This window comes from Geospiza fortis, unplaced genomic scaffold, assembly GCF_000277835.1.
Source record: "Geospiza fortis unplaced genomic scaffold, GeoFor_1.0 scaffold41, whole genome shotgun sequence".
Lineage (NCBI taxonomy): Eukaryota > Metazoa > Chordata > Aves > Passeriformes > Thraupidae > Geospiza > Geospiza fortis.
The window spans coordinates 11,559,413-11,584,660 of record NW_005054299.1 but is presented as its reverse complement, the minus strand read 5'-3'; the positions used below and the strand labels follow the sequence as shown (position 1 = coordinate 11,584,660).

The 25,248-nt window shown below is 37.3% G+C and overlaps 1 protein-coding gene across 1 annotated transcript in view; it reads right to left on the bottom strand.

Moving 5' to 3' along the window:
• The window catches only part of KIF6 (kinesin family member 6), a 150,188-nt gene that overhangs the window by 36,747 nt on the left and 88,193 nt on the right, over positions 1 to 25,248 (bottom strand). The window contains 2 exon segments of the mRNA XM_031060423.1: positions 15,482 to 15,537; positions 22,328 to 22,427. Of these exon segments, the coding sequence (XP_030916283.1) occupies positions 15,482 to 15,537; positions 22,328 to 22,427 (156 nt within the window).

Genomic DNA, 25,248 nt, shown 5'->3' with positions numbered 1-25,248 from the left:
CTGACATCATTCTGGACCTTGATCTTCCTCTAAGTACAAACTGTCATAGGCTACATAGGCCTTAATTGTTGAAGCATTCCCAAGGGAACACTTGGACACTTTTTCTAAAAATCTAGGTACTCAACACTTGGACATTTAGGATAACCTACATAAAACATTAACGGCTCTGGACTGCAGCTCAGCATCTCCTTGAAACTGGAAATCAGAACCAATGTTTTCTGAATTTACAAAAAAATGCTTGGACCTTTATTTTCATGTCCCAAGGTTGGCTGTCACTACTTATTTCTGACCAGGCATTTCTAGCAAAGCATGGATATACAGCAGCAAGCACACTCCAAAGGACTTCAGCAGAAGCACACTTTATGTCTGGATACTCCATGGGGAGTGGATAGGCAGCTCAGCCAATAAAGTAGTACTTCTGTATGTGCCGTAGCAATGGCAGTTTGTTGCATTCAATAAGTGAACAAATTTTGCGGGGGGGGGATTTATTTGGTTTTGTTTTTCCTGGGTAGTTCTAAATTTTGGTACCTAAATTTCACTTAAGCTGTATCTTAGATGCCAGAGTGCTATTTCAGGTATTGTCCAAAGTGAACAAATATTCTGTTTATCTTCATATGTTAGGAAAGAAACAGAAATGAAGCACATCTGGAAACTATCGTTCTGTTGTTTATCACATCTATTTGTTCATGAATTAAATAAGCTGGTCCAAAAAGCATGACTGAAAAGCAATGCCATATGGATAAAGAGCTATAATCTGTGAATTTAGTGCTCTGGATGCTTATACGATTAAATGCCACTCATCTCTTGATTATTTCTTAGAAATTAATGTGAAGAAAAAGAATAAGGAAAATAGAGAAATAACTTTGTATACAGCTCCTATCCTTTACACATTTTCAAATATGCAAATTTAAGAAGGATGAAAAATAAATAAAGGGTTCTTAATAGCATAAACAAGCAAAGTCAAAACCAAAGGATTTTACCCCCAACAAGTTTTCTGGTAATAATGCACAGGTCTCAGTTAATATTTTAGGCAGAAAGTGACTGTATCTGAGTTTCAGATTAACATGGTTATTTTCTGTTTTTTCTGCCTTCATGGCTTTGTAATTTCTATGCAACAATTTGATGTCCAGTCTCATCTTCTGACATTTCTTCTGGCCAGAGCTGTCCAACATAAAATTAAATACTGAGTTCCAGGGCTCAGTATGTACTTCAGTTTCATAAACTTAAAATTTTGCTCTTACCCAAGGAATTGTCCTGGCATTGAGCACATAGTGCTGTGTAACTTCTGGTCAGATGAGACAGACTGATATTAAGAATCTGACAGATATGACACAAAATTAAAAATAAAATAAATTTTAAAAAATTACTATGCTGAAGCTGATTAGATATGCTATCATGTTTTGAGGCCATGCAGATAAACATTTCAGGGTGATGGAAACAAGTCAGAGTAAGAATGAGTGTACGACACACTTTTTTTATTCATTTACTTGTAATATATCTACCAAACCTTTGAGAAGTGACTCCTTGAGTGTCAGACACATACTAGCAACCCAGTAAAATCTGAAATAGCTTCCTGTGAAGACGGAGCACATATTCACTGTTGTGGATAAGCCCAAGACTGCTTCTTGAATTGCTCAGCAGTTTAAAACACAACCTGATTATATATAACTGGTATAATGATATAATCAGTTCAGAACAGACATCTTCCCTCAAACTTAAAGTGCATGAAAAAATCTTCATATTACAGCTATTTGCTGTTGATTGCATTCCTTCTGCAACATTCATAACCAACTGTAGTGACATCACATGATTTAGGAACTAGTTTGATTAGAAAAAAACAGCTATTGTCTTCTAGTATGTGTAGGTCTATGCCTAAGCTACAAGTCTGCATGAATGCTGTCTAGACATGTAGATGAACCATGAGATATTATGAAGAACAAATTTCCCTTTCTGTGCTTAGGAAGGAATATCACTCTTGCACAGTACTACTCTGAATAAGTGGAGATCTACTTCTCTAAAATTTGAAGGTTTGATTCTTCACTGTTAAAATGTCTGGCCATCCAATACTAAAGACTTAAATGACTTGGATACAGGACTTGAGGGAATACTAAGTTTACTGCTGAGACTAAATTGGGATGAGCTATTGACTCCCTTGAGGGCAGAGAGGCCTTGTAGAGAGACCTTGACAAATTAGAGAGATGGGCAATCACCCACTAGATGAAGTTCAACAAGGGAAGGTGCTGGATTCTGTACCTGGCGTGGGGCAAACCTGGCTGTCTGTATATAGTAAGGAATGAGAGGCTAGAGAGCAGTGCTGGAGAACGGGACCTCAGCTCCGTCTGTGGTAAGGGACCTCAGCTCGGTCTGTGGTAACTTGAACAGGAGTCAGCAGCGCCCTGGCGGCATCAGATGCAGCATCGGGAGAGGTTCAGGTTGGATATCAGGAAAAGGTTCTTCACCCAGAGTGTGTTTGGGCACTGAAACAGGCTCCCCAGAGAAGTAGTCACAGCCTCAAACCTCACAGAGTTTAAGAAGCATTTGGACAATGCCCTCAGGCACATGTTGTCACTCTTGGGGTTATCCTGTGCAGGGCCAGGAGTTGTTCTCAATAATCCTGATGGGACCCTTCCAAGTCAGTATATCCTGTGATTCTATGATCAAGGAAAACTTTTTGTACAAAAGATTGTAGGATTCAACACACACACACACACACACACACACACACACACACGCACTCCTCATAATATAGCATCAACTATCACCTAGCATTTTTTCTTTAATAGAGCAAATTGAATAGATTGACATAAGAACATACTATAGCCTAATAAAACACCAAAATGCAGTGTAGCAATCTAGCAATGACTACCTATTTTCAGTCAAAAGACAGTTTGCAGGCAGAAATATGTTACTGAGTATTTTTCCAAGTTTATAGTCATGGCTTGATTAAATCCAATGAGCCTGGTCAATTAGTTTTAGTTATTCTAGAGAAACTTTAAGTAAAAAATGTTTACTTGGTTTCTTCCTGAGCATAACTTTTTCCCGTGAAAATAGTTCTGTTTGTAAAGAACAGAACATCATTTGTAATAATTAGAAAATGAAAATGATTCCTACATATGTACATTCCAACTTAGAGCCAAAGAAAACATTAACATCTTGGGCCTGGAGTGACTGTTACACTAATAAGGTTCTTCTGTTTAAAGAATAGCACACCAGGGGAGCATAATAGAGCTGTTCAAATGAGTTCATTCAGTTTGGTATTTTGTGAATAACTCATTTGACAAATCATGTTTTCTCATTCTGAGGACCCATTCAGAATACATACTGTAACCCTGGGGCATTGCCTATTGTTTGAAAGTAAAAACAAACATATGCAAGCAACCCTGAAACAACGGACAATATTTAGCATTGCCGTTAACATATGCATTGCCCCCAAAAGCCAAAAGACTTCTACTTTCTGAAATAGGTTTGCTGAGTGCTGCTGCAAAGACTACTTTATATTACCAAAGATGGTATAGTCTTCTTATAAGGAAGAGCAGAAAAAAGAAAAAGGCCTCAGCAAAGCTACTAGAACTGCCTGGTTCTCTTACCAGTCTCATTTATACCAGATCAGATAAGAAAAGTCCTACACCAGCTAAGGAATGAGGAAGATAGAGCAATGACCTGTGTCCTTCTCTGTTTTTTGAAAATGGCCAAAGCATGACCGTGCTGCAGCAGCAGCAGAACAGACAGCTCTGGCACAGCTGCCATAAACATAAGTGTACCTCTGAAGGGAGAGAGCCTGCATCACACACAGGCTGGACATATCAGCCTCCCAATAAACCAAATTTTACTGTTCTCCTTGGGGTTAGGGTTATGCTTAGGGTTAAGGTAGAGAAAACTTGAAAGTCCAGAGATCAGGGTCAGTACACAGGAAGAGGCATGTCAAGGGGACCATTGCAATAAAACAACATTGCTCCATCCACACGTTACATGGCGAAAATACTCAAATGCTGGGTATCTATGCCTAAGAAAACAGTCACTTTTTCTGACAAAATTAGGGAAAGGTTTAAAAAAACCAAAATGCCTTTGAACATATCTCCTTTCCAGAGCATCAATTCATTACCTGATTTCAAGATTTAAATTCCTTTATGGAAAGAAAATTCTTCCTTTACAGAAAATAAATTAAAGGTTGCAATTTCAAAGAGGAACAATTCGGCAAGCCTCAATCCATAACCTGCAAATCATGGCATCCCATGCAATTTGATTGCTTTCCCTTTGGTGAAAATGATTCATAGACATGTAGGTCATGGATATCTTCTCCCGTCTTTTCATTTGACTCCATTGCTGGATTCTTGGATTTCAGTAAGGTTAATTTCAAGAGAAAAAATTACAAACACTCAGAAAAGGAGATATGATGAAATAAAATGCAATTGAAAAAAAAATAATTTGGAAATAGTCAACAGGGTAATAGATCAGGATGAAATTAAGGGCTGTGAAAAATACCAAAACTTGCCAAAACTAACCTCACTGAAATTGTCAAATCAGAAGAAAAAAATAAAAGAGGAAGACAGAAAAGACAGGAGGAAAAGAATTGAATGAAATTACCTGACTAATCTAAAAAATTTAAAAATTGTCACCAAAGGGAAAACAATAAAAAGACATGGCATGCCATGAAATGCAAGGATATGGACCAAAACAGAAAAGAAAGCATTACACTCAGGAAAGGAGATATGATCAAATAAAATGCAATTGATAAAAATTAGGAAATTTGGAAATTTAGTGAAGACAAGCAAATGGACCAGGATGAAATGAGTTGCAGCGAAAAGGACCAAATGTTAACCTAAATCAACCTCACTGAAGTTGCAAAATCGGGGGAAAAAATCAAACAAGATAAAAGACAAGAGAACTACTGTAAGAAAGGACCAGCCTAATTTGAAAGAAAAAAAAAATTCCTCCCAAGAAAGGAAATGAAATCTTGAGAACAGAAAAGAAAGTGTTCCAACAGTCTGGAAAGGAGATAGGATCAAATAAAATGCAACTGAAGAAAACCCATACAATTTGGAAATTTAGACTAAAGGCAGATGGATCGGGATGAAATGATGTGTTTTGAAAAGGTCAAAGAATTTCCAAAATTTATTGTACCGAAATCCCAAATCCAGGAAACAAACGCAGACAAAATATAGGTGAGGATATTGATGAAATGATCGGCCTTATTAAAAAAAAAAAAAAAAAAAACAAAAAAACTCACCTAAGTGAAAACAATTAGATTGCATGGCATGCCATGAAATTTAGTGAAAAAGTCCAAGACTTGCCCCAATTCCAATTAACCTTTACTGAAATCTCTAAATCAGAGGACTATGTCAAATGATATATCTGTGAAGAAATTGTTTTCTTTTTTGTCAAGTAAATTTTCCTGAAATATACAGTTTTGGAAATTAAATCTCGTGTTTTTATGAGGAATTTTTTAACCATGTTTTGCTCATTTCCCTGTACTTCATGGCATCTCAAGCCTTTTTATTGCTTTACCTTAGTTGAAGATTTTTTTTACATCAGGCATTTCATTTTATCTATCTCTTCCATCTTTTTCTTTGACTTTTTTTCCTGATTTTGCAATTTCAGTGATAATAATTTCAGCAAGTTTTGATCCTTTTCACTGCACTTCATTTCATCCCTATCCATTTTCTTCTAGTTCCTCCATTTCAAAATTTTTAAAAATTTTTAAAATGTTATTCTTGTGTTTGTAACACTTCCTTTTCTGTTTGTAACACAAACAGAAAAGCTCCGAGTGTTTGTAACAATTTCCTTTCTGTTTTCAAGATTTCATTTCCTTTCCTGAAAGGAAGAGTTCTTGTGATTTCAATGAGGATAAATTCCGTAGGGTTTGATTCTTTTCTTTGCCCTTTATGCACCCCATGCCTTTTTATTGTTTTATCTTTGTTTTAGCCTTTTTTCCCCCCATTTCTTTTAATGGATTTTTGTCTCTTGTCTCTTCTTTTAACTTCAGTCCCTTAGGTTTTATTTGGTATCATTTTGGTAGGTTTTAGAGCATTTATAACTTTTGGAGTATTTATAAAGGAACATGCCACTTCCCAAAGATTGCTCCCTCAATAACTTTGTTCTTGGTGCCATTTATGTTCCAGGCAACTAGGCAAGAAGCTGCTTTTGCTGCTGCACTTAGGGTTAGGGTTACGCTTACAGTTTGTGTTGAGAAAACCACAGAGCCTTGAAGTCCATGGACCCTGCAACTAGAAAAGGCATGCCAACCCCACCATTGCTCTCTTCACACCTTGGTACCACCCACAAGGTGGAAATTCACTTTGAAAAATTCTGATTTTTCTGCTCTGCTTAGGGTTAAGCTTGAAAAAGCTACAAAACCCAGAGCTCCAGGGACACTGCAGCTACAATAAGCATGCCAAGGGTAGCATGGCACTGCCCCAACATTGCTTCCTCACATCTTCCTTTTGGCACCTGCCTCATTTCTTGATCCTTAGCCTTGGAAAATGCTGATTTTTCCTGCTCCGCTTACAGTTAGGACCTATAACATGTACAATGCCTATTGTAAGTATAACAAAGACAGACTTTCTCTACTGTTTTCAGAAAGGGATAGTAACACTTCACAGGCTTTTATAATAGACATTATAGTTTTTTCTGGTTCTCTTACTATCAGCCATCTGGGGACTCAATTCAGCTAAAAGTATTATTATATTATCAATTACCTAGTCATAGGTTGTTTAAAATTGCACTCAGCAAACACAGCTGCACTACTTCAAGACAATTCAAGCCTTGCTCACTTGGCAGAGACTTTTGAGGTTCTAAAAAAATTTTCACATGAATCAAAATATGATCTGTTGACTACAAACAAGGTAGTTAATTGATTACTCTCACTATGAACACAGTGAAAAAGCAAAGAAGCAAAAAATCATTAACATGAACCTTTCACTGAAGTTCTAGCAAGAAAGAAAAATACATTCCATCTCTCTGCTTTATATTATGATCCGACTGGATGCTCAAAGGACAAGAAAATACGCTGTGGGCATGTCCATCATAGCACTGAGTCTGCCCCAAGAGGACAGAAACCAATTACCATATGGTAGCTACCTGCCAGGCCTGTGTGAAAGTCATGACACCTATTCTATTAGAGCACCTTGAGAGATCTTCCAGAAGACATTGTGAAAGACCACACCATTTTAGATTATGCTCTACAGATCCATGGTCAATTAGGCCATACAAATAATGTCTGAAGTGGTAGAAAAAGAACCTGAACAGAATCGGGATGAAAGTAAGCTATATTTCATCATGGGAAGCAGGAACTATGTTAAAACTGAAGGATTTGTAACCAAACAGAAAAATAAGATGGAGCATCCTACAAAGCAAAATAAATTACATTTTTAACAAAGAAGAAACCGTAGATGGTGACAAAGTAGTTAAGAAAATAATATCTTTAGAAACTCAGCTGTTTTTCTGTGTTTTCAATTCCTTGCTTCCAAAAATCAAAATGTAACATTAAAAAAAAATAGATCTCAAAACTGCCGTCATAATGGCACGAAACTTAGATATTTATCCAAAACAAACACACATAGGAACTTTTTTTTTTTCAGCATTAAGTTGCCAAACAATTGGGCCAAGAAATTAAGGAGAAAGATTCTGAAGACTCTTGTCAGCCCTGCTGAATGGCTTCAGCTTTAACAGCTACTGCTATTTTTGGTAGACACATAAACATGCCTCGTTTATTACAAAACTGCTTTGAAATTGACCTGCAGATCAGAAACAGACTGGGGCTTCTAGGCACTGGGCCACATTGAATAACATCCCAGCTGGGAAATTACATCTGGGGGACTGTTTGTCCCCATGGCTTGTTTTCTCTTCTGTTTTTCTTACAGATGGCTGCAGGTTTTGCAGACCTAACGTGCTTTGTTATGTTAGGTATAAGCCACACCACTCAGGAATAAGCAACAGAGTTACACACCTGAGATGAAGTATGGAAGAAATAATGTTTGTGTACTATTTTCTGATACAACTTGTGTCCTGATACCAAGACTGTCTCTGTTAAGTGACAGAGCACATCTGTAACGGACAGGCAGCATTCCAGGAGAAAAGAAATCAGCGGAAACTATGTGTATTGAAGCTTTAATTTTTCATATATCCCAGAGCAGGACAGAAGTGGTGAAGCAGCAGGCAGGCAGGCTTTTTTGCTCAGAGAGCTTCCAGTCTACGTTGATGTGTTTTTGTCAAACCTCCTCCTTTTCATAATAAACTACTGTTTCAGCTTCTTCTAGATCACTGATCTGGCTGTTGATCTGGAATTTCTCAGGTACTGAGCAATCCAGCTAGGATGTTGGACACTTAAATCATGGTACATGCAGCCTGATACTGAACTGGCTTTGAAGAAGGCACACACAGTACACCTGATGGAGAATGTGCTGAATGAGCTGCACAGCACATTCTGCCCACTCGCACTGGGTGGGATAGGGCTCAGAGCAACCTGTTCTAGTGGAAGGTGACCCTGCCCAGGGCAGGAGAGTTGGAACTGATGACCTCTAAGGTATCTTCCAATTCAAACCATTCAATGATTCTATGAATCTATAGCTAATGCTTGTTGGCCTTGATCAACTAAAAAAACAATAAACATAAATGTGGAAATCTTTTCAGGATCTTCTTTGCAATCCATACACAAGTAGAACTCAAACTGACCTCAGCTAGATTTTTTCCTTAGTGAGGATTTCAAGATTTCAAGTTCCGTGGATTTTAAAGGTCTCTGGTGAGAATACAAGCTACCTGAAGAATGAAATGCTGTGGAATGACATTATTGACTTATCTGCTCATTAAATCTGCATACAGAATATATTTAGTTATGAGTTATTTGCATTTCATTTGAACCATATTTTTTGTGGAATGTAACCTTTCTTCTTGAAGTTTCTCAATCCCTTTTTAAACCAAACCTTGCCATTTTTCTTCTACACTAGTCATTTCCAGTAAAATTTGCTCAGCACATATAAGTTTTTGTAACTACTTGATTGTTTTTGGAATTACACTAGAACAGTGAATTAAATCAGCAACTAGAAAGTCACAGTGTTTATTTCCATAAAAGAATAAGTATCTCAGAATATTACGCTAAAGAATGGAATGCATTTCAAAGCACAGTAATTTCTCTCTTTTTGTTTCATGGCATTCATGGCTGAAACAATGTCCAGTAAGTGAATGTCTTTAACTCAGAACATTTATATTACTGTAAAGAAATAGATAATACTACCAATAATATTAAGCTTTAAGAAAGCAGTGCATAGATTTTGATGGGTTCTCTCTTCATCTAGCAAATCATCCCAGCTTTTTCATTTCATCTAGGTTCCACGTAAAACACAGAACTTTAACAGAGAAATCTCATCCTTCCAAAGCACAGATACTTCAGCAAAAGTTTAAAAAATGCTATTTGCTTGTGCATGACTTCCCTCAATTCTTTCAGCTCATATAATCATGGCTTAAAATATGCGTAGCATTCCTAGTATCAGCCTTGGTATTCTAGTTCTTAACTAGCTGATCCTTCTTTTTCTAAGTAATTGCCCACATGTGAAGCTACAACAATGTAGATGTACGCCACAGAGTGCTCTCAGATCATCTCTGCCAAAAAACCTTAACTTCATCTCTCTTATTTATTTTTCTCTCTGTGCAAAAATGCTGCTATCAGTGCCCTTCATAAAGTTGTACACCCTTCATAGGTGTAAAGAAAACCCTTGCATGGTGTAAAGGAAACCCTTGCATGAAATATTTTTACTTTGGAGTTTAATGTAGATCTGCTTGGCTCATCAAGATGGGGGGGAAGAGTGATAGTAACAAGATTGTTTTTTATGTATACATACATAGAATCTTGCACAAAGAAAAAAGGGTGAATAAAAATTCTGGGTTTATATTAATTAGATTTGGAGTAGGTTTAACATCTACTGTGCATTCACAGAAATAACAGTGTGACATCCAAGTTAGTGAATGAGAATCAGTAATTATCTCTGAGCACTGACAGGTCTTGTCCTTGTTCTCCTCCAGCCTTACCATTTCAGCATATCATGCCATTAACTGTGACACATATGAACAGTCTTTGAATAATTTGCAAGGAAATTAAATGAGGACTTTTCAATAACCTTGCTTTGCAGTACTAGAACCTGCTGTCACTAAAGGTTATAAATTGCTTTGGTATTCTATGATCTTCTGCACAAAAATCTAAACCTGAAATGAGGCAGAGCAGTGCAACAGCTCAGCATTCCTGTGGGTATAGATGCACCATCAACATCATGTGCACGTAATCCACCCACCTACCCTTTTTCATTCCGAGAGTGCCTGTTTCCTCACACAGTTATTACTCCCACATGAGTTTGTCCTTCCTCTTCCAGCTTCAATCATAATGTTAGCTGATTTCTGGACAGACTAAAAACAACAGCTGCTTCCCTCTGGGCATTAAATACCATTTAGTATGTTTTTTTCCCTTCAGGAAAAAAACTAAATCTAATAGCGGTAAAAATAACCTAAAACAGCCAGACTTTTATAGGAGTGAAATGGAAATCTTTACTGGTCTTAAAGGCTTCTAACACACAGCACATTCTTGCACATAGGAAACTTTCTTTGGTGGTGAAATTCTGAATGAATGTATCAGTTTAATTACACTGAAAATAGAAGTTGTAGGTCCCCAACTCACTCTTGGATCAATGTAGTAACAGTTGGGTCTTTTTTGTTATTTAATGCTTTACAGTTTGTTCAGATGTAGAGTAGTCCTTACTGTCAGAGTACTTTGACACAGAATGCAGTAATAGTGAAAAACCACCTTGTCCATAGCAGCACCCTAGAAAAAAACAAACCCTCCTGCTAATTCTGATAAGGGGAGAAGTTTTTATTTCAGAGGTTTTGTCTCTGCTTCTCACCATGCAGTTCTAGTTTAATTGACAATAAATTAAACTAATTTTCCTGACTTCAATCTCTTTCACTTAGTAGCTGTTAAGCCATGTCCTCATCTTTATCTCAACCCACAACCTTTTTCTTCCTACTTCTCCACCCTATTCCTTTGAGGAAGGGATGTGAGGAAGCTGCTGGATAGTCAGCTGAGGTTGAGTCACCGCACTGTGCTAGGCTCAATTACTCAAATTTTTGCAATGAGAAATTTTCTTCACTATTCTGAAATAAAATCTTAGGCTTCAGCATCAAATTTCCTTCACTGTTTTCTTCAGTAATACCAAAAGGATCTACAGTTCTTGTTAGAGACTCTAACTCTGAAAATAATACAATACAAAAACACATGAAGTCATACAGTACTTTTTTCCCAAGAAAAGAAACTTTTTTTTTTTTTTTAGCTAGCAAAATATACACCTTGAAAGTTCTTAATGTTGGACTAGAAAGGCAAAAATGTACTTTGTGTCAGTGCTGGCCCACTTTCCACTTCTCCTACGCTGGTTACAGAGTTCTCATTATTTCCTGACCTCTCAGTTCTTTTATTCCAGTTTCAGTCATGTTGGCTTTTTGTATTTGTCTTTTAAAGCCCAGTCATTGGGTACATTCTCCAGCCGTATGTAAACAATTCTGAATAGTTCACTCAAACAAATCCAGGCATGTCTACATGTTCAAAATCTATACAATTTCTCTGCTTTTTTATGGTGTATTTATGTAGTAACTTGCAAAAAGAATTGCCCCTCAATGCTTGCACTAAAGCCCTTGGCTCCTTTATTTGTGCCTATATAGAGTTTAGTGTCATAATGCAGCAAACAGTGCCACTAAAATGACCCTGACTTAGAAACACTTCCCTCTACTTTTTTTTTCCCCCCAAGTATCAGAAAAAGACAATTTTCATCCTCAATAAAATTCATCCTCATATTCTAGGAAGTCATTGTGAAAAGTAAGCCTAATGATAAATCTAAGATGTATTATTTTTCATTTAAAAAAAAAGAAAAATCTCTGTATTGCTATTAAACAAAAAATGAGACAGAATCCAGGACTAAGTGGTATACTAGCAAAGAGGCATGCTGGTCACCATGTCTCATTTCTGATATTATAGCTATTCCACACTTGAAATCCACCTTACATCTAGACATGGTTTTCCTTAATCTTTTTGTGCAAGCAGTTCATCTACAAAAGCCTACCAAGAAAATCCTACCACAAATTTCTTTTTACAGCCCTAATTTCCTGATGTTTTTGAAATGCTAGTGTAATTGAGAAGGGGTTGGAGTATTGTGTGTACTTTTCACTGCAAAACACTAATATTTCCAAAGTCAGAATGAAAGAGTATTTATGACATAAAAGTTACAGCCAGATGCTGCTGTCAGTATCTCAAAACATAATCGGACTGCATGAAATGGATTATTATGGCTCTGTGGTTTTCAGCTCTACACTATTAGGAGTAACTTAGAAATAATGGAAAATGATATTGATGGGATCTGTTCTTGATTGTACACAACAAGGCAGCCAGGAATGCTCAAGGAAACCAAAACAACAATAAAAGTAAATGAAAGATCTAGTTGCAGGCCACAGATGACTCTTATTTCTCATACCACATTTTAAGTAAAAATTTGGAAGGTTAGCAAACTTAGCATCTTTAATGATCCTTTGAGCATGACTTCTATGATGAAACAAACTTAATTGAAAAAAAATGTTTTAGGTTGTTAAACTGTATAAGGTAGTGTAATTGAATAGACTAAGATGAACTGGATACAAAATTTGAATACTTCTTAGGAGGTGCTTACAGGTAGATACATTAACAAATATGTTCTAAACAAAGCTGGACAGGATGAAAGGACAGATGAATAAATCTAATATTTATATTAGCCAGAGTGCTAATTTTCACATGCTGCAGAGTGTTACACAGAAAGAATTGAAGAAAGGAATTTAGAGTATGATCACTTTTAAGTCTCAGACATCAGTGTATAAAAACCATCCACAAAGTAGTTACATCTGCATAATCTGCATCAATCAGGATATAGATAGCTATGAATGGATACAACATAGGTAGAATTTATTCCTTATACAACAGAACTAAAGTAAAAACTGAATGAAAATACATTTTTCCCATTTTGCTAACAAAATAAAAAGAGAGTAAGGAAATGAATTTTCAACTTGAAAACGCTTCACTTGTAGCTACACTTATATACCACAACAAGACAAAATGTGCTTTGTGCAATTTTTGGTTTTAGAACTTTGGAGACATTTCTAGCTTGATTCTTAAGGGACATTTTCAGCATTCATGTGGTCTACAACTTATTACAATTTCCTACAGCAGGCATGTAAGCATTGTCAAGCTCAGTGCAGCACTACTTATTTGTTACATGGCTGCTTGCTTTGTTCAAGGCATCAGTTTGGTTTTTTAGTTTACATATACTGTTGTTGTATCACTCATGTTTCCCAGATATCCTTTACTGCTTCAATGTTAACACTGAAGAACTTAACCAAAAGCAAGTTTTAAACAGATGTTTTTAATTGCAGCTAAATCCATACTTTACTGCACAACAGCTATCAGAAGTTTTGCCTTACTGAGGAAAAACGTACAGCAATTCAGTCCAAACCAAGGGTTTCTTCTAGATTTTGCAGCAATCCAGGGAAACAGAGTCTTGAGAGATGATGCCTACATTGCATTGTTACCTTATTTCTGAGAGATTCAAATCTCAAGGGACTTAGAGATCACACAAGTCTTGTCCTAGCATGACGCTGCGAGTGGTACCTTCAGGACTGGCCTGTGTCCCACTGCATCTTTTACTGTCTCCCATGCCCTCCAAACATTTGTTCTCCCTCAGGAAAAATGCCTTTAGGGTGGCTGCAAGGCTCCTCTCTTCAAGCAGCACAGTTGCAACCCCAGATACTGAGAAAGATGTGCTTGTGTGTAGCTGCTTATTGCTGATGTTCACTGTTCCTGCTCTAAAATTAATTTCAACTTCCATAAGAGAAAGAAGCTTGGCAATCAGGGCTTACTTTTGGCTGCACCTTATTTAGGCTAAAGAATTTCTTGTCTGTAACATAGATGAGCAAATCTAAGAGACAGAAGGAATGCAGGACAACGTGGACTTCAAGATGGTAGCAGAGGGAAAAGAGTCCTCCATGATATGTTTAACTTGCTTTTCCAAGTTTGCCACAGTAAAAAGCCTACTTGGCAGGAGTTAAGTGAGTTTATATGGACACTGCAGAAACACATAGATGCGAGGTAGAGACTGAAATTCTTCTTGCATGGGTCAATCTATGAATATCTATGCGCAGGTTCTGTACTGACATTTATGTTTTGGCCAGCCTGACAGAGGCAAATTAACCTACTGAAAGAAGACAGATGAATTCTAGTGTCATGTCTTACAGAAATAACCAAGTATTCAGAAAACTCCTGCAGGAAGGCTCAGCACCTGATGTGTCTGCTCCTGGATCTATTCCAAACATCAGTTGCGCTGTGGTTTGAAATCACTTTGCCAATATGGCTGAGGCTTTCTACATACCTGACATAATTTAAATATACTGCATAATATCTCTGAGGGACTTGTGGTGAACCCAAAGGTGACTGGGAGGGGAATCTGGCAATAATTATCATTCATGACCACAGAGAATATAATCATGGCTATGGTGTAAGCACAGAGCACTTGGCAGCTGTGTTGTGAGATATTTGTACTTTCCCAGAAGTCAGCTGCTATTCTAAGACATGAAGTGATGATAATGACTTCAATGTCCATGTCTATTTTGGTGCCACCCAAAGAAGGAGGAGATAGAAAATAAGAGTAAGATCTACACCACTTGCCCTGGATGCCAGATTACCTTTCAATCTGGTCCTTCACATTCTGCATCTGAAAGGTTGAAGAGACATGGGTCACCTGAATGTGTGCAAAATGGAAGACATGGACCTGATCTCCAGGGACAGAAAAAACCTGTTTAACATCTGACAAATCCTGGACAGCCTCCAGGATTGGAGTCAATTGGAGTGATTTGGAATCAACAGAACTCCAAAATTATCTAGGAACATATCAAAGGCTGCTAAGGGGATCAAATAAGACCCGCCTTGGGGTTGAATGTATCTATGGGTGGTTTTTGACATTGAACAATCTGAAATTGGATACCAATCATATATTGTTGGGATTTTAGAAGAAAAAAAGATGAAACTCCCCACCAAACTGAGGCACTCCTCAAAATTGCGCTAATTAATCTGTAGAAAGTGCAGAGCGCTAATCCATAATATATAGATGTGAATTTTTCAAATTATGGTTTTGGATCCTTTTATTCCAAAATAAAATTTAAAATTCCATGCTAATACCTTGCCTTCTTTTTGTTTTGATAAATTTCAGACATCCTATCAAATAAAGAAGGAAACTGTTTTTTACATTACAGTATTTGAAATAATCAAACTTGTACATAAAATTATTACTGCTATTATCAGCTCACAGTTTACCCTATTGGAAGTCTTAGCAATGCATTGACTTTTTTCTTTTAGAAACTAGAGTCTCCTCCCATATATTTGAATTCTGTGATTTCATCAGCTAAAGGGAAAATGAAGTTTAAATGTACTCACTTATTTTATTTCTCACTTCATTTAATTTCTCTCCAAGGCATTTAGCTTCATCGAACCTGTCAATGCAAACATAATGATACAGAATTATTCTAAAGAACAAATAGTTCCAGAAGCTTATCACAATAAAATACAGAATTACTCAGAACTAGATTTTCATTTGTAAGTAGAATTAACTGGAAACAATTTTCCATGAGGAGAGATTGTCTGGTCTAAGAGAAACTATCTAGAAGGGTCTTGATCTAGACAAAGAAACTGGAGAAATCCACAAATTGTACTTCTGTCCAACTCAAAAAATATCAAAACAGAGTAAACAAATATGGCTTCTCCTTACAAAGGTGGGATGTGAAAAAGTTTCCCCTTCTCAATTAGTCCATTTCTTCATAAGACTGGAACAAGTTAGAATTTCAAGTTCCTACTTGGCTATCTGCTCACAAACATATGCTTTCAAGGCTGAATTCCACAAGGTTAAATGGCTGAAGCTGGAGGGTTTCTGGACACTTACTCTTTCTTACATAAAAAAGGTGGAAGCCATTGAAGCTTCTGTTAGATTTTAGAAAAGCTTTTTCTACTGGGGTTAACTTAGATCCCCAAGCAGACATTAAGGATTGCATAAATGTCAAAGGAAAGAAACCTTGAAGTACCTCTCCCCTTCTTTCTCTCAGGTCCCATAATAATTTCTTTAATTACTTTTTACTTATTAATTCCTGAGACAAATCTCATGTTGGCTGTTGACTCTGATTAATGTTCACAGAGAGATGTATCTGGAAAAGTTGAAGCCAGATATTTATCCAGCCTTTATTCACAGGTTACTACCAATAATTGAATAGGTTGCGCATCTGTTGTTCAAACACTATAGTTTATAAACCAGCATAATAACATAAACTGAAATTTGGCATGAATTTATGATATTTCATCAGATTCCATCTGTGACTACGAATCCTTGTCAAACAAAATAAGTCAGGTAAATACATAAGACTTGACTCTAATATTGAATGGGACAAAGCTATTTTCAAAACTTTAATAAAAGTAAGGGTGACATTATCTAGCATTAAGGTGATATGCATAGTGATGACTGAACAATTATATTGTTAGCTGAAAAAACTTCATGTATATCTTACATGGAAACCACTCAACAGAAAAGGATGAAATTGCCAAATCATGGTTTCTATTACCTACAAGATAAATATTCCACGATGAAACCCCAGAGCAAATTTAGCCACTAATTTTAGTGGAAAAAGCATTTTGGCAAAGATTTCACTCTTTGAATGCAAGTGCCAGTAATTAAAGTATAAACAGCTTGGAAAACAAATCTCTAACTCATCATGTAAACTAAGACAAACTCAGAGGCTGTCTAATGAGAGAGACATTCAGTGAATTAAAAGAGTATTCACTTGTTTTTAATTATTAGAAATTACAACAACAAGCGACCCAAGTGAAACTCATCCTTTCCATGAAACTTGCCCATAGGTACTGAAAAACAAGTTAACTGTTAACCAACTAAAAACCAGAAAGCTAGGAACAAAGAAAATGGGATAAACACAATGGAGAACAACAAAAAAGCAAACTAGATTTACATCTCATCTATAAGCTCAGTAGAATTTTACTACTGGAAATATTGTCTAAGATGGGATTTAGAGGCTTTATGCAGTATGCATTACATTGGAGTGGCACAACTGGAAAGATTTCTTGGTAGAATATTTCACCAGAAAATGGGATGCATTTTTCTCCTCTTCAGAGAAACAATCCTAAGAGAGCAGGATTGCATTAAGAAATAGGATATTATTAACTTCTCTGGAAGTCAGGTACAGAAAGTTTGAATTGCAGAAATCTGATTCTGTCCAGGTATCAACACAGGGTAGTTTCTTTTAAGCAAGGAAGCAGTTATTAATCCATGGAAGAAAAATGAAAAAGAATTGCTGTAAAGCTGTAGAAGATCACATTTTCTATCTCACAAAGGCACTTCCCATAGGCAACTTGAATTGAAGGCAAATTGACTCAATTTTGTTTCACTTGAATTATCTTTCACTATATCAGTTTTCCCACTTTTTAAATTCAGAGACATTACTGAGTTACAATATAAGCTACTGCACCTGTGAAGAGCTCTAGAGTAGTGGGTGAAAAGGTTTCTTCATAAACAAGTTTTTTCTTATATATATATATATTTAACAAAACAAATGCTTTTCAGTATTTAATTGACTTCCTTTGATCATTTTTACACCAGTAGTTACAGAAAAAATACATCTATATTTTATAGGTATGGCTACGTATAGTCACATCTATGTGAATAATTTCACAGCCCAGGCAACAGTTGCGAGCTTCACAGTGAAACTTCCAAGGCTCACTGATAGTTCACCATTCAATTACTATAAGAATGATATAATGCATACTTGATGTCTTACTGAGATGTGCCAGGTGCTCCTGAGGCAGTAGGAGCCACCAGGGGAACACCAAGGAAATACTTCAAAGGAATTAAGGTGTGTTCTTCTAAGAAGATGGAGCGGCCAACAGCTAAAGTGATTTTATACCAGTGCATGCTGCATGGGCAACTGATAGGAGAAGCTGGAAGTCACCACACTGGTATAACACCGTGATCTAGTTGCCATTACTGAAACTTGGTAGGGCAAATCCCATAACTTGAGTTTGCCTACCAGTCGCTACAGATTGTCTGAAGAGGCAAGTAAGGAGAAAGGATGCTCTCTAAACCAAGAGGCAGACTGAGTGTGAAAAGCTGTCTCTGACCAATAGTTATCTGAGCAGGCTGATAGCTGATGGGTAGGAATCAGAAATTGAGGCAACAAAGGGAACTGAGTGGTTGGCATCTACTACAGGATGCCTGATCAAGGGGAGCCTATTTATGAGGCCTTCATGTTTCATCTGATGGAGGCATTGTTCTTACTGGCTTTTGCCCTCCTGGAAGACTTCAAACAAGTCAGCATTTGCTGAAAAAGTAGCGTGGCAAGCAGTAGGTAATCAAAGAGACTCCCGGACTGCATGGAGGATAACTTCTTAAGCGAGGTAATAGACAGACTTACCAGAGGGACACAATAGTGGGCCTGCTGGTCACCAAAGTAATGAGCTAATTGGAGACATCAAGATTGGAGGCAGCCTGGGCTGCTGTGGTCATGTGCTGGTGGAGTTCACAGTCCAGAGGGATATGGGCCAGGGTAAGAGTAAAGTTAGCTTCCAGCTCTTCAGTGAGTTAGTCAATAAGATCCCCTGGAAAACTGCCTTCAGGGACAAAGGCATAGAACAAAGCTAGTAGGTCTTTTAAAATGTTTTCCATGAAGTGCAAAAACTCAAAACCCACAGGAGCAAGAAATCAAGCAAGGAAGGCAAGAGACTAGCATGACTGAGTTGAGATTGGCAAATCAATCTAAAGTAAAGCAAGTAGGAAATGCACAGGCAGTGGAAGCACAGATGGATAACCTAGGAAGAGTATAGTGATGCTGCCTGTGTAGAGATTGGGCCACAATGGTTTAGGAATGGCATTTTCTGATTTAGGAGTCCCACAAAATAAAAAACACACTTCCATTTGATCCCTGTTCAATTGGAAGCAGGAAAGGCAAAGGTTATCATTTGAGATAAGAACAATTTACTGGAAACAGCAATGAAATAAGAAAATTATTAATAACAGGAACAATATTCATAACAGAAGTGTGCAAAAGAGAAAGTTTGGAGCTTGATCCAACCACAGCCATGCCATCCAAAGTGCTCCCTTCAGTTGGGACCAGTGTTACCCCACCACTCTGTCTGCCACACTTCCCCCAAGGGAAAAGGAATGCTCTTTTCTGAAATGAAAGAGGGTTAGGGTTTGGTTATCCTTTTCTTCTGCCCGTGGCCATGACATTGCATGGCATTGAATAACAGTAGGGTCTTGGTTACACCCACATAGCTCCAGGCCTTGCCCCCTCATGGCTACTACAAAAAATTAACCCTGTCCTTAGCCAAAATGAGTTACGCTCTCATCACCTGAGCTAGGACCAAGGCCCCTTTGCAGTGAGTGAGCCAACAAGTTAACTGCTTGACTCCCTGCACTTACCAAACACAGTTAGACAACATTTCCTTACTGGCTCAACCCTGAGTTTCCCATAGCAGAGACTCAGATGTCTGGGTCCTTAAAATAATTTAATCATGATGCAACAGCAGGATAACAGCTTAAGCTGCTGCCTCTAAGGAGGGACCCTGAACAAAGGAAACCCTGTATTTTTTTACCCACAGTCTAAAAGCATGAAAGTCTCCGCCCTTCAACCTGAGGCATGGGCTCCTACTGTGTCTCTAAGTGTCTGTCCACCTGGCTGGAACCACCAGGTCCCTGTGTCGTTATGTGAAGGATCAGTGCTAGTTTTCAAGGCCTCTTGCCTTGGGCTCCTGCCAACCAGAGCTCGAAGTGCAGCTGCACCCCAAGCCGCCAGCATTCCATGTATTCAACACCACTGCGTCCAGTTCTGGAGCACAGGAAAGACATAGATCTGTTGAAGTGGCAGAGCAGGGCCCCAAAAATCATCAGAGGGCTGGAACACTTCTCTTAGGAAGACAGACTGGGAGAGCTGGAGTTGTTCAGCCTGGAGAAGTGAAGGTTCCACTAACACATTTCAATATTTAAAGGGAGATCACAAGAAAGATGGGGACAAATGTTTTAGCAGGGGCTGTTGTGGTAGGACAAGGTGTAGTGCTTTAGGCTAGATTTAGAGTAGGTCTAAGAGAGAAATCTTTTAAAATGGGAGGGCTAAAACACTGGAACAGATTGTCCAGAGAAGTGGTGGATGCCCCATCCCTGGAAACATTCAAAGTCAACCTTGACTTTGCTCTGAGCAACCTGATCTAGTTGAAGATATCTCTGCTTATTGCCGCAGGGTTTGACTAGATGACTGTTAAAGATTCCTTCCAACTCAGCCTATTCTCTGACTCTATGATAATTAGCAAACCAAGAGAATCAACCCAAAATGCCCAAAGGAAAAAATAAGACGGCTAAAAATAAGTAATTTGTGAACCAAACACTGTTTGTGGTATGACAGAAGTGGTTATGCAACTATAAACAAAATTATTAACAAGAGAAGCCTACATATAAAGGGAAGCTATGGTAACCTTTAAACATGTGGTGTCCACACTCTTCCTGTGCAATTTGAACACTGGCTGGCTTACAGAGCTTTTGTGTAACTAGTAGTTGAGAGGCTGCATTCTAAATTACAGACTGGATTTCATACAAATCCCTTCTAATGAACTTGGTAAACTTGGAGCTAAGCGTCTTTGCTAAAAATGACTGCAAATGGCAGGGGAAACTGCCTGTTTCAAAGTATCAAAATTCACATTAGCACTGATTTCAGCAATCAGCTTATGCCTGTTAGAGAGGGGTTACACAAGGCATTAGTATGAATCTGTGTCCTTTAAGGAAAGCAAATCTGTCATAGAACTTAGTAGATTTTGCTAATCTCTATTATATATTCTGAAACCAGAAGGAAATACTGGTTTGCTTCATAGTAATAACATACAGAAAAAATATGGAAGAATTGTGATTGACTAGAGGAAGGGCAGAGCATGACTCAGAACCATATTGTTCTCATGATCATGCTGTAACTATTAAGTGTTCTATTGAATGGCAACACCAGAAACAACTGCAGTGTAATCTTTTATGCAGTGATGAGGCAGTGTTGTGACATGATCTGATAAATTGATCAAAAGAAAGGCATTGCTAGATATCCAGCTTACATGGATAAATACTTACATACATCTAATATCTTAGCAATTTGCTTTCCTGTGGCTGAGGTATAGATCCAGATAAAAAGTTAATCAGTTCAGAAAAGTGATAAATAGCAAGAACTTGAGTAAGTCACAAAGATGTGGAGATCATTTTAATTTTACTGAAATAAAGGACTATAAGACTTGGTGTGCCTGAAAACAAGTCTGCCATGCCTGTGAAGTAGCAAATTGTGTTAAAAAAATAGAAGAAAGTAGAGGAAGAAAAGCTCAGAACAAAAAACTCCACAAAAACGAAACCAAACGATAACATCCCACAATCAAACAAACACCTCTCTGAACTAAATAGAAGAAAACAAGCAAAATTCCCCCAAGCAACTCTTAGAGGAAAATGTAAGTTACAAACACAGACTGAGTGATTCGCTTTTGCATCTGCAATCACAAAGCCATGCATTTCTTTTGCTGTACTAGGAGGGTTAACACATGAAAATTTGACAGTGAAGCAGTACTGTTATCCAACCAACAAAGACAAGTGTTGGTGGTTTAATTTGTGAGGTTTAAAATCTGTATGAAAACCCATGTTTTCAATGTTTTGCCATTATCACTATTTTCACCAGACATATGAAGTGTTTTGGCAACATTAAAAACAAAAAGGAGGACAAAAGTATTATTTCTGTTTGTGAATGCAAAACTGGCAGAAAGAAGCTAAAATCACTTGGCAAACAGGTTAGAGACACCAGGCATGCATATGTTAAGCATCTCCTAGCTTACTATCCAATTCAGTGCTGAAGTCAGTAAAGCATTTTTGACAATGGAAATTGGAGTAATTGATTCAGTCCCATGGATACATCCCCTAGATAATTCTTGATCATGAATGTCATTGCCACGTTGCTTCAACATGGCTGTGAAGATGAATAAAACCAGTGGAAATATGCACTAAGATTCCTCATGCTATTTTCATTTCTATCCAGACTTCTATCACCACTCAGTGCCTTCTGAATATGAAATGTCTTAAGTAAGAAAAGGTGAAGGGCCTGTAACGAGTCCTCAACAGAAGCCTGGAGGGTCTGGTGTAAAATTATGTGTTCCTGCCCAGACTGCTGATAAACTCTCAGATGTCTTCCCCCAGCTGTATTTTCCTATGGCACTCACCTCTGCTTCAGAAGCTGTTTGTTGTCCTCAATAGTTATACTGTCAGCATGGTCCTGCTTGAAAATTTCAAAAGCTTCCTGACATACAAGTGACATTCCTCCTGCCCCAAGGTAAAAAAAAAAGAGAATTTCTTCAGAGTCATCAAAAGATAGAGATTTTGTGCTTATTTAAATCCTTTTTTAGATAAACTCAGCAAGTCAGCCCAGGGGTCTTAAAGCAAAGAGAAGACTAAGTTTGATTTTCCACTGATTGGAAAGCATTTTTGACAAAAGATTTCTATTATCTGAAAAATTGTATTTCACATCACTTCTCTAAAGTCTCAATGCTTGAGGTATATAATTCCTCAAGATAATTTTAAATGTTCATAAGTAAAACTGAACTTCAAAAATTTAAAATATGTGAAATATTCTTAAGTGCGTGCCAGAGGTATTTTCACAACAGCACAATGCATTTTGCTTCTGTATTTCTTCCATCTGTTTCACATTGGGCCCTAAGTATACCTCGAATATTTTCAATATTCTTGGAAGAAAAAAAATCAGGCTTCATTAATAATGCATTAGCAAATACTTTTCCATACCCGTTTAGGTAAAGCAAGAATTCTACATACACAAATTATTGGTGGCTTTTTACATTTACAACATGGTACTGTTTCCTTTTGTGCGCCACAATGTCAAGACTTACTTGGCATTCAAATCTTTTAAAATCACTAGAGAAAAATATAACAGTCTGTATTATTTTCAGTTCTTACTGCTGGATGATCTATATATCCAAGTAAGATACATTGCATCTGTATTATTATTAACAAAAACATTCAAAGACTTAAGGAGAACGAGAGCTTATGCCAGCATCTGTGTTATCATCAGTATGCATATGTCAATAAATTAGCAAGAAGAAAGGATGAGACTTGCACCTAAATAAACTACAGGAATGAAGACAGTTCAGGAACAGAAAGGAGGAGGACTCTAACACTCAAACTTTGTGAAGAATGCAAAATAGCTCCACCTTTAATTAAACCTCCAGGTTGCAACTTAAACCTCAAAAATTAAATTCCTTAAATTGGAATTTGATTCTCTTTTGATTTTCCCCCTCCAGTCTTTCTCTTGTCCTACCCAGAAGTCTGCCTTCCTCCCTCACAGCTATCCAAGACCCCCAAATCCATCTTGAACAAGACCTGTAAAACTCCCTAGGATTTCTGCTGTGCAAGAGTTTTCTCTATGTTTAATGCCAATGGACCAGCATTACCAGTAACATATGCACATATACCAGATCTTTTCCAGGCTACCTGCTTTGTAATTTTGATGTAAGGTTTTTCTCCTTCTCCAGGTTTCTGTAGTTTCTTCTGCTTTCTTTAACACATTTTTCCTATTTCATGGGCATGAAATACCTTGTTTTCGGGGTGAGCATCACTAAGTCTTATACTCATTTTCATCAGTGAAGCTGAGGCAAGAAATAGGCAAAACATGTCTAAACAGGCTGGGATGTGCAATACTGGGATGTTACCCCTTACTGGTCCATAAGCTGCATTTTAAAGTAATTTTAAATATATTCTGGTGCACCTCATCATACGTATATCAGGATAAGTTCCCATTGACTGCAGCAAGATTTCTGTGATATAAGATACTGTTTACAGAGAAGGCTGGTAGCAAAAAGTAGTACTGAGGGTTCAATGATTGGTAAAAGTGTAAAAAAGATTTCTTAAAATACAGAGAAAATTTTACCCCTTTTCTGTCAAAAGAATCAGGACATCTGTTACTAATTCAAAAATTGGGAGTTGAAAACAGAGCCACCGGGAATGTCTGAATGGCAAAGCACGCAGAAATGCTCCACCCTTTCTGTATATGAAAATCAAAGAAAGACAGAGTGCACTATTTACTGCTGTGTGATCCAAAAGAGAAAGAGAATTCATGAAAATATTTTTTTTCTAAGGTGATGACCTGAGAGTGTAATGTTCATGTTTCATGCTTTCCTTGTAGAAAAATAGGCAGCTTTGTGAGCAGAATTTTATAGTACATTCATCCCATCTCTAGCACTAATTTTAACATGCAGCCTGAATTAACCCCCTAGAATTGCTTTTGTTGTAGAAAAAGCTTGTATTAAGTGCAGAAAGCCTGGAAAAAAGTCATGATCAAGCCTAAGATAAACAATGACATGCCCTTATTCATACATAACACTGCAATGTAAAGTATTCAACTCTTCTGGCGATGTGCTGACTTTGACAGTACAAATAAAAAGTAAAGTTCGGGAAACAAAACTATTACAGTAATTATTGCTACTGCCTGGCAGAAATGCATCAACCAAAATTAAAGGTAACCTGATAATAATTTTCCAGCACTAGCTTGAAAAGTCATCAGATTTGTACAGCCAAACAAAGCACACAAAAATAGATCCACAGAACACTTTGGAAGGGGAAATTTTCTGGTTTACACTGTTCATTTTAAGAAAATACAGAAACATATGAAGTAGTAAACAAACCCATTCTGAAAATAGTATAAATGGAACAAAACTTAGAAAGGACCATTGAAATTGCATTTCAGTATAATATGAGCATATATCAGCTACAGAATAATGTTGCAGCCTATGGGTAATGGCAGTGACATTTATGGAAAAAATAAGGGAAGACAATAATATTAATAACAGTAAAAAGACTGCAAGAGACATTGAAAGCTTGATGGAGTAGTTGTGTTTTCATTCTACTCAGTAGTGAAGCTTATTTCTTTTCCATGGTTGATGTGGTATCTTCAATCATGATGTTTACATTTCCTTAAATAATCTGTAATTTCATAAAATATCCTCACCTTCTTCTTTCAAATTACCTCCAAGTGCCATAGTGCATTAACATTATTGGCATGCTGTTTCTCCTGGGGTTAATTCTAACAAATAAGCTCTATGTTATTTTAAACCAAGGTGTTATTGGATTTGTT